General features: G+C 32.1%; 1 protein-coding gene across 1 annotated transcript; it reads left to right on the plus strand.

The window, feature by feature from the left end:
- The first annotated feature begins 2,326 nt into the window (after positions 1-2,326).
- LOC129233211 (protein lethal(2)essential for life-like) lies at positions 2,327-3,169 on the plus strand. The gene has a single exon (XM_054867272.1). The coding sequence runs from the start codon at positions 2,327-2,329 to the stop codon at positions 2,903-2,905; it is 579 nt and encodes a 192-aa protein (XP_054723247.1). The 3' UTR covers positions 2,906-3,169.
- The last annotated feature ends 7,485 nt before the right edge of the window (positions 3,170-10,654 follow it).

Below are 10,654 nucleotides of genomic sequence, written 5' to 3' on the forward strand. Positions count from 1 at the left end.
GTTGAACAATTTATGAAAAATACGCATTTAAGTGCTGTAAAAGTTTCTGCAGAGTTAAGTGAAACATTTTACATTTAATTTTCACCTAAAATTGTTCGTCAAGTTCTCTGATTAGCTGTATTAAGTGGGACCTCTTCCCGCAGAAATTTTCTCAGTCGCGCGAAAAACAGAAAGCTTACGCTTTTTGTCGCAAAATCAATGATAAATAAGCTCAAAACGTTTTAGAATTACGTCTTACTTACAGATAAAAATTAATTCAACATTTTTGGTTAAATTGTTGTATAATTGTAAGTCGAAGAAAAAATTAGGAACTTTATCTTTAGAACTTAGTTGAATCAGTTAATCAGGACGGTGGAGGTGTTCTAGTGTGAGGGTGCATATCAGCATCAGGACTTGGTAGTTTGGAATTTTTTGATGAAATAATGAATCATGCTGTTCCTTTAAATATTTTAAAAACCAATTTTGAACTCTTAGCCAAAGATTTGGTTATGGGAAACAACTTTGTTTTTCATCACGGTAACGATAAGAAGCACACGGTTTTCAATATTTGCGTCTAGTGCCTCGAAAATTGTCCTAAAGTATAGAAAATACCCCCTCAATCTTCAGATTTTAACTTAACGTAACGTATTTAGAGATATCTGGAGGCTAGATTACGAAAATAGGGCTTTAAAACGAAAATTGAGCTAGAAACAGTGAGACTTGAAGTGTAGTTGAACACTTACTCTGAAATTACGCAAAAAAAAAAAAAAAAAAAAAAAAAAAAAAAAAAAAAAACCAAAGAAAAAGAATGAAATCTATTCCCAGACGTTTAAAAGGTGTTATGAATACTGTATGATATTCTACTAATTAATAACTTAATCAAAAGTTAGATTATTCAATAATATATAGACATTTTATAAAGTGTACGAAGACTTTTGTGAGATAAAATTTCCGGCACTTTTTGGTTTTTGATTTTTGAATAATTAAGTTTTTATATTTTTTAAAAACTTTTCATGTAGTTTTGTTAAAAATTGATCATAGATCTTATAATTAAACACCTATTAAGAAATATTATTTCTAACCAATGGATTGGGTCCTGTTTCTTTGAAAGTCGAAGGTGTACGAAGACTTTTGGGAGCCACTGTATTTGTTATGTGGAAAGATAAAAAATATCACACATTATACAGAAAAATTAGGGGTTTCTATGGGTATTTAATTTTAATTTGTGCGAGCATTTTTTCGCCCTCATATTTTAGAGGATTTATGCAAAAATGTAGATTAAAATTGGAATAAACTAATAATTAATGCTAAATTAATTAATTTGATTATAGAAAATTCCATTGTCATCGAGTCTAAGGTTACATACAACAGAATACGATCATAGGAAGTATGTAAAAATTGAGTTCCAAGATTTCACCCGAAAACAGACAAGAAACTAATGAAACTGGAATAATTAATTAATTAATTTGATTATACAATATTGAATTGCTTTCGAGTGAGGTTACATACGAAATTTCATAAGAATCCGGCCACAGGAAATGGGTGAAAATTGTGTAACAAGATTCCGATTGAACAACCAAGGTCCAAACCAAGTTAATAAAAGCATGGTAAAAAAAGTAAAACTACAGTTATTACATTTTTTAAATTCATGGTCAATGTAAAAAATACGTACAAGCTTCACTATCTTTAACCAATAAATCCGCATATAAAGGATGTACCTACTTTAGTTTTAAATTAAGTTTTCAGCCTGATTGCAGTTTTAGAGCTACTCAATGAAACAGACTAATAAAAACGGAATTAAATTTATTGAATATCTAAGAGAAAAAATAAAAGGCATTTCTCGCAATCCCATAATTGAATAAATAAATTTCTTTAAAATATATAGTGGTTGTATGTACCAACTTAGAGTGGATTTACCTTTAAAAAAAAAAAAAGAAAAAGGATAATTCAACCGGATGAACAAAAACTACTTTTATTTTCTTTTTTTAAAATCGAAACTGTCAATAATTGATCACTTTGTAGGATGTGCTGCCATCTATTAACGGCCCGAGGCGTAAACAGAATGTTCCACAACACATAGAAAATTCTAGGCGGTGAAATTTCTCCGCGATTCTCGATTGTTCCCCGACACCTGGCGGAAGGTATAAAAAGCGAGCACTCCACTTTTGCCGGTTAGATCAAAAACCTCTTGCTTTAAATAGCAGTGTTCTTGGTGTGCTTTTTCAGTGAGCGGCTTCTCAGTTGTGTTGCTTTTCTAAACCGAATCTTTTTGCAAGAAATATTGTGTTTGATCAAGTAATGGCGTTGTCTAGCTTATTCGACGACTTTCCTCTGTTGAGTTGGGACAATGGTCACCGACGTCGTGTTCGTGGGAAGACCCCTGCTTATCAATATTTTGGACAGTTTGGAAGACACACTCGACCAGAAAGTTGGCCATGTTTTCCGACGCTTGCCGAGTGCTTTACTGGATTTAGAAGACGACTACGAGAGGAGTGGAAGTGGAAGAAAACGCAAGCTGCGTTCCGAATCGACCCTTTCACCGTATGAGCCCAAGTCGAAAGTATTGGTGTCTTCAAAGGACAATAAATTCAAGATTAGTATGGACACTGCCAACTACCAACCGGAGGAAATCACCGTCAAAATTGTGAACGACAAAATTGCCATCTCCGCTAAACACGAAGCCAAAGGTAAAGATGTCTACGAGTTCAGTGAAATGTACCGTTCGTTCGATTTACCAGATAACGTGGATCCGGCCACTGTGACATCTCATCTTAGTGCTAATGGACAGCTGACCGTCGAAGCTCCTTTGAAAGCTCTTGAGGAGGCTTCAACTACAAGGAATATTCCTATTACTTTTGAAAATAAAGAGAAGGAGTCGAACGCCGCGAAAACACCAACAAAGGACCAAAGCCAGGACAAGGAGTGAGTTGAGGACTTGTGCTATATTTTGATACGTACCAATGTGTTCCTTTCATTTTTTTGATGTTCAATCTTCCCATTGTATTTAAATTCATTAATTTGCAACATTCCGTTTGAGTTTAGAGTTCTTAAAATATCAATCTTTTTGTGATTTTCGAAGTTTCTAATTCTACTTCTGTTTTATTTTGAGACAACTTGTCAACGTGCTCCTTTCATTTTGTGATGTTCAATCTTCTCATTGTACTGAAACTCATTAATTTGAAACAGTCATTTTGAGTTATTTAATATCAGCCTCTTTGTGATTTCAAGTTTCTAATAAATGTATTGAAATTTTCCTTAGCCTCTTTATTTGTGTTCTAAAAATGTATGATTAGAAAATTAGTTAAGAACAAAATCTTTTATGATAAAATAAATCTTTCATTAATGATTTAATAATTAAGAATATTGCAGTCTTTACTTGCAATGGTACCTATGATTTCCTCGTGGTTGTTAAATATTAAGAAATTAAGTAACTTGTGAATTTAAAATATTGTGATAAAAATAATTTCAGTGTAATATTTTCCATATTACGTGAAATGAATACTCAGGTGAGGTAAGAAAGTATTTTTAAGGCTATTAGCATAACATTTATTTCTGTAAACAGTTCCATAATGAAGTTTCGCCATTTAAAACGAGTCTAATAATGTAAAAAAAATTAATTAAGAATTTGACTGCATTGGTGTGGTATGTTAGTTACATTTTGCCATGAGCAGAAGCGTAAAATTTGATGTTTAAGGAATTTTTTTTTCTTTCAGTAACTAAATAGTTTGGTGCTTGAATTGAACAGGTAAGTTGTTGGTGTTTGATAATGGGAATGTTCTGAACTTTTTAAATTATGATAAAGTATGAAATGTTACTTTTAGTGATGTTAAAATAGCTGCATGTTTACTTTTAAGGGTAAATACCCAAAAAGGGTATGTACCTGAGTATTTCTCCCCGAGTACTCTTGCGTACTTAAAACAAAATACCCATATTTGTGGATAATATCATATTGTATGCGTATCTCCAACATGTTGAGTGTAAAGATTAAAACATGCGAATCTTTTTAACAATTTTTTAACTCCATAAACATCGATCAGTTGTCCTGCAACTCTGCTTCCCTGCTAAAAACAATGTAATTTGTGACTGAACTGAGGTAGAAGCTTATTTTTTCCACTCATATTCAGAATGCACAAAATTCTAGTCTGAAATTGTCTTAGAAAATTTCTGACTAAATTCAAAGAACAACTTCGTTCATTCTTTCAATGAAATAAATTAGTTTAGATGAATTTTACTGTAATGTTTTGAAAAAGCTCTACTTATGAATACAATGTTCTCAGATGAAAGGATTTGAAAGCTTTCGTTTCCTCAGAAGTTTTTGATCGGAAAGATTGATTCAACTTGATGAAAACATTACATGGAGCATATATGAGTGTCTAAAATATTTTGATTTTTAGTTTCTTTATCATTTTTGTCCGAAGAGCTGTCGCTCCTCTTGTGTTGAGTCAAAAATGCATAGAAGTGAGATCAGGCTGTTGTTCGTTACTATGATTTTCACACTACATTGACTACATTTTACTTCAAGCTTTATTGTCAAAAAAGGGAAAAAGTGTCTAGCAATCCAAGAATACTACAGGAAGTATGAAAAATTAATTACTGTAGAAAATTGTCGTGGGTGAAAGTTTGGTAGTGTGAGGTTTACACAGTAAAAAGATCAACGGAATTCATTCATCTTTTTGTAGAAAATTTCTCTTGTAGTACGTGAGCTGAAAAATATTTGTCTTCTCAAAAATTACATAATGCGTAAAAATTGGAGTAAATGCATATATTGAAAATAGACATTTCTATTATTGTTCAATGTATTATGCATTTTACTCCGAACTTATAGCATAACTAGCATTCCCGTACCCGGCATTGCTCGGGTAATGGAATTAGCAGGGGTTAATAGTGCTTGGTGCATCTAGTTTCGAAAATCCCCTATAATAATTACTTATTACCTATAACTTTTTCAAATTTTGGGAAGATTCTGAGACCCCTGGACTCCTTATATATATATATATGCCTTTGTCCTTAACCGATCTTTAACTGTTATTAACGATCCTTTTAAAGTATTGATTATCTTTGCAAACACAGGTCATCCACATTTTATTGTTATACCTATGTTTAAGCTAGAACTTCTTTGTATACAACATTTTTAGTTTTTTTTCTGGTGCTAAAATTATTAAACTGCTTGATGAACTGGCTTTGGAGCAAGCTACATAACATTGTCGTGTGAAAAAAAGTCTTCTCTTAAATCGATCCCTGCTACTTTTAATGTCTGTCCTTGTGACTTATTAATGGTTATTGCAAAGCAAACTTTAACAGGAAACTGCACTCTTCTAAATTCAAAAGGAAAGTCCGTCTGTGATGATGTTCTTAAAAACTTTGTTTCTAGTTTTGAAAAAATAAAAGCAAAAGACAGAAACATTATGATTTGACTTGAGAAAAGCCTCGAAGAATCACGTGAGAAACAAAAACAATATCAAATTTATAGTTCGCTATCGACCAAAAGTTGAGATGAAGTACTGAATAATGATTTGAATGGTGGAAAGCCTTCGAAAATAAGGGATTTGAATTTCAATGACAGGTTTTTAATTTCGCAGAAATTAAGGGGTTTTACAGGGGTGATTGTGTTCCGGTATTTTACCAAATTTCTGGTATTTTCGGACATATTTCCGGTATTTTTATGTCCGAAAATACCGGAATTATGTTTTTTTTGTTATGCTTTTATCTCCTTACCTCCGCAATTTTTTAAAAATTATATAATACTCATCAAATATACCTGCAAGAGCCTTAAGATGGACAAATGTCAAGATAATTTTGTATAACACCAGCTCAAAAGTAACTTTGTAACCCATTAAAATTTTAATCAATGTACACACACTATTTTGACTCGGACTATTTAATACTATGGCATAGGTGCACTTAAGTAATAGGGGCCAAAGATCCCCCCCCCCCGTTCTCACTTTGAAACTTTCAGGTATTTTTTGATAAACTCACAATCACCCCTGGTTTTAATTAATTTCTCCCGAACTAATTGAGACTTCGAAAATTCCTTTCTTAGTGGTTACTTTTGTAATCATGCGGACATGCCAGCCAAATTTCAAGTCTGAAGCTTCAGCGGTTTCGGCTGTGCGTTGATATATATATATATGTATATATATATATATATATATATGTTATCTCAGGACATTGATTTTTTATATATTAAGATTGGAAGAAAATTCTTCAGCAATCAAACGATTAATGGACACAGTATACCTATCTTTATCAAACAGCTAGGCTCGTATTCCTTTTTAAGGAGACTTAAACCTAGAGATCTTTCTCATTTTACTGCGAGAAAGAATGTTCATTTAGTTAATCTGAGGGTTCCCTGAAAGGTATTTTAAAGATTATTCTTTAAAATACCTTTAATAATACCCCTAAATAGACTTTTGATTTATTAATTAGATAAATGTACCCTAGTTTCAGAAAAATTTCAGCCACACTTTGAGTCTCTTTGTTCCACAAATATCCCATCAAAATTTTTCAATGTTGATTGAAGCTCAACACAGAATAATCACTGTTTATTTTTTGGTGAATTTGTTTTGTGTTCGTTTTTTAACGATCATTTTAGTTCATAGCAATATTTAATTCTATATTTTGCAATTGTGTTTTGGTTCTTGATTAGAAGTACGGAGCAGCACATCAAAACTAAAAAAAAAAACTCCCAAATTTTATTGTCTATATGTGTATGTACCCACTTTTTTTTTTTTGCTTGTTACTTATTGTACCCAAGGGGATCGCCAACTTCTTTCGAAGTTTTGAAGGGGTTCGCAAGGGGGAAAAGGATGGGAACCGCTGCTCTTTGTGTAGACTTAAATGTTTGGATTTTATAAGATATACTTTAGTACTTTGCATGTAGGATCATGATCATGAAGCTTTAGAGAAGAAAAAGAATGCAGGAGGAAACAGTGAAAGGGTCAAACAAATCCAAAGTAGCAATGAAAATTAATTTCATGCAAAGAAAAATAGCAGAAAAATCAGCAGAAATCTAAAAACTCCAATGCCCAAATATGTTTAAAAAAAAAAAAAAAAAAAAAACCTTTTATATTAAACAATATTTATCATGAAAGCAAAAATTACTTTATGTTTCATTTGATAGGCATCTTTAATTTTTTGAAAGTTTAATTTGGTTAGTCAAAGTTGTCAAAAAAAACTTTGCTTTAAAAAAAAAATTAAGTTATAAATATTCAGTTACTATACCAGTGGTTGTCAAACTTTTTCTTCTTGTGGCACCCTTTGAAGAATTAGAACCTTCTCACGTACCCTAGTCCATCTCCATTACTTGAGGTAAGTGTGTAAGGGTGATGCTACCCTAAGGTTCGAAACCTAATATCAATAAAGCTTTTGCATATTCAACAGATGGCCCACAAAAACTTAAGAAAAGAAGGGAAAAAACCTGGTGAAAATTTAAGCTTCAATTTGATTTCTGAACAGTTTTAGTAAAGAAAAGCGTTATTAAGAAAGTGGGCCAAACTCGGATAAAGATTACTTCATGCAGAGTCGAAGCCAAAAGCACCCCAAGTGCTATGAAACTAACTGGAAGAGGTTTTTAATATACGTTTGATAACCTGGGATGGCTTTATTGGTCTAAATTACCTTACTTGACAAACTCTCCTAAAACCCCTCCTAATGGACACCCCTCTTATGCAGACCATTTTTGATTCCCTGATTCCAAGGCAAATAACATTATTAAACCCCTTTCCTGCGGACACCCCTCTAAGGACAAAAAAAATGTCCCGTTAGTGTCCGCATTAGAGGAGTTTTACTGTATGTTGATTACACAACACTTCCCGGCACCCCCCAGTTTGAGAACCCCTGCACTATACTATTTTTTCAGTTTTAATAAATTCTTTACTATCCTTTATTTTTATTTATTTTTCCATGATAAAATTATCAGGATATCAATGAGAATATTGCATATAAAAAAAAAACAGATTTTTTTTTTTTTTTTTGGAATTTTTGATACAATTTTGATTTTGTCACAATTTTATGAATCCGTCTCTCCCTCAAGGCATGACATCACTTGTGGATGACCCTTTTTACAATATCATAACTGCAACTCACTAAATAATTGTTTTTTAACAGAATTACATAATGTAGTATATCTACTTGTATATTTTTAATTATTAATTAGACAACTGACTTTTGCCGTTGAGAGCGTGGTGGAGTGAAAAGCAATAATCATAAAGCTTGAAAATACAGCCGAGCATCATTTAAGCATATTTACTTATGAAATGTCTTATCTTATTCATCTAATAATATTTTCCCCTTCAACATTAATGACTTCTATGATCATTTTGTAAATCAAATCTTTGAGAAAAAAATAAATATACGAAATTACTACATTAAAATCGTTCTTATGACGAAGTTAAGCTGTCGATCGAAGTATTTTAAGTTACTGTCATAGAGGTAGATTATGTAGTCTTGAACTCTAAAAAAGGAGTTTTGAAGGAATTAAATCCAAAACGAAGGAGTTTGAAGGGCCCTTCAAAAAAATTTCCTAAATGAAGGAGTATTGGAGAAGTTTTGAACAGGGTTGGCCTATTTTGTCCACCCCGGAAAAAACTGTACCGGACAAAATGTCATTTTGTCCACTTTTTCAGTAAACTAAAAGTTTTTATTTAAAAATTTGAATTTTGAAAATAATAAATAATCATATAGATTGTTCCTATTCAAGTAATATTTTAATATAAAATAGCATACATAAATCTATATAAATAAAACAAAGAATAGATGTGTGTGTGTGTGTATGTTCCCTATACAAATTCACAGTTTACGTTGGAACTCGACCAAATTTGGCAGGGAGGTACTTGGGCTCCCAAGAAGGAATGTATTGGGGTTTTCAAACGCCAAAAAAGAACCGAACCGTTTGAATTTCATTCTTAGGACATGAAAATAGCTCTTCCTACCTGAAATAATTATTCTATCAGTTTGAATTTATCACCATTCCAAAGCCCGCGAAAAACACCCATAGAGTTTACTCACTTCCTTCAAATTTCTAAAAAAAAGGTGTAAAATCACCGGGAAAAAATTAAAAAGCATTGCTAAGCCTAGTGGAACCGAAATTTTAAATCGGAAAATTATCATTTGCGTGATCTCATTTTAAATTAGCGTTCAGAAGGTTGCCACTTTTTTTTTCCTTGGCTGCGACTAAATAAAATTTTGTTTTGTTTTTGTTTTGAGGTATAAATTTCCCCTTTTGATTATTATTTAATGATTTATCTTTCTTTTTTTTTAAGGATTTTAGTTGTATTTATGGAAGGTTGCATTTAATTTTTTTTCAGGAAACCAAAACAAAGTTTGAAGGGCTCTTCAAAAAAAAAACCTAAATGAAGGAGTTTTGAAGGAGTTAACGAACCCTGCTGTAAGTTGACCACTCTTGGGGTGCATTACTTTAGTGGTCAACTAATAGAGGTTGATTATATAGTATATAGGACTGATTCTGTACCTGAAAAAAAAACGGTCTACTTTACATGTTTTACTGCATTATACAAAATTCTTACTAACATAATAAATGCGAAAGTGACTTTTGTTTGTTACCATTTCCCGCCTTAACTATAGTGCAGCTCTGGTTAGTTGAGATGTGACCTTGGATATGTTTACCTATTTTAGGGGAGTTGAGTGAAAAATAGAAACGTTGTTGGCTCGGATTTTAGTTGGAATATTTTTGAAAAACTACTAAGAAAGTTTCTCAACTCAACTTAGCGCCAATTACCCCTCCCTATTTACCGAAACAGAGATAAACATTGTCAGAGTCGGAGCTCAACTTCTCAGAGCCTCACAATACTCAACCGACCATCATGAAATTTGGTGTACACGTTGTCATGAGTGCCGGGGTGAACATAGGGTACCTTCCATTTAGAATAAAAATATTCCATGATTTTTATTCAATTTTAAAGAAAAATATAAATTTGCAATTATCTGATTGAAAAGTCATTTTTGTTCTATTTTGCATCATGTAAAGCCCTTAAATAGCTGCATAATGTGAACTTTATCCGGAGTTTAAGGGATAATTAGAAAACATTCAAATTGTATAGTTAAAGATAATTCCATGTTCTAAAACGAGGCTTATCTTCATTTTTGAATTATCGTCTGCTGTTTCTGGTCACAGAATTGAAATTAAATAACGTTGAATTCCTCATTCATAGCAAATGATATTTTCGTGAAGAAAAGTAATTGGTTTAGTTTTCATGTTTCTTTTTTTTAAAAAATGTATCGCCTTTGCTTTCTGCAGGTCTTGATAGCTTTTGTGGGACATAGAAGATAGGCTAAATTATATTAAGTAGATATACGTTGGTGTTAGTGAAATTTTTGACAGATTTTTATGAAGTTTTGAGAATTTTATTCATCAATGCAGAGTTGGTAAGGTTTTGGACGCTACGGTAAAAACCAGGGTAAATACCATGGTTTTTACTGTCCTGTCCAAAATCCTGGTGTCCAGAACTGTCCAAAAGTGTCCAGAACTAAATTTTTTTGAAAAACTTGCATTTTGTAAGGAAATATAAAAACAACAAAAACCTGTCAAAGTTATGTTTTGCATTGAATATTTATTCAATGCGAACATTCTTGTATAAATATATGTGTAACTTATTTATACAGCTGGTTCTAATCAAGTTACTTAGAAGTTGAGTTCTTCAGTATAAATTTCAATTTA

Source organism: Uloborus diversus, unplaced genomic scaffold, assembly GCF_026930045.1.
Source record: "Uloborus diversus isolate 005 unplaced genomic scaffold, Udiv.v.3.1 scaffold_254, whole genome shotgun sequence".
Taxonomy (NCBI): domain Eukaryota; kingdom Metazoa; phylum Arthropoda; class Arachnida; order Araneae; family Uloboridae; genus Uloborus; species Uloborus diversus.

Bases quoted from the DNA above. Each gene is read 5' to 3' on its own strand.
- LOC129233211 (XM_054867272.1), top strand. From the start codon at position 2,327: ATGGTCACCGACGTCGTGTTCGTGGGAAGACCCCTGCTTATCAATATT.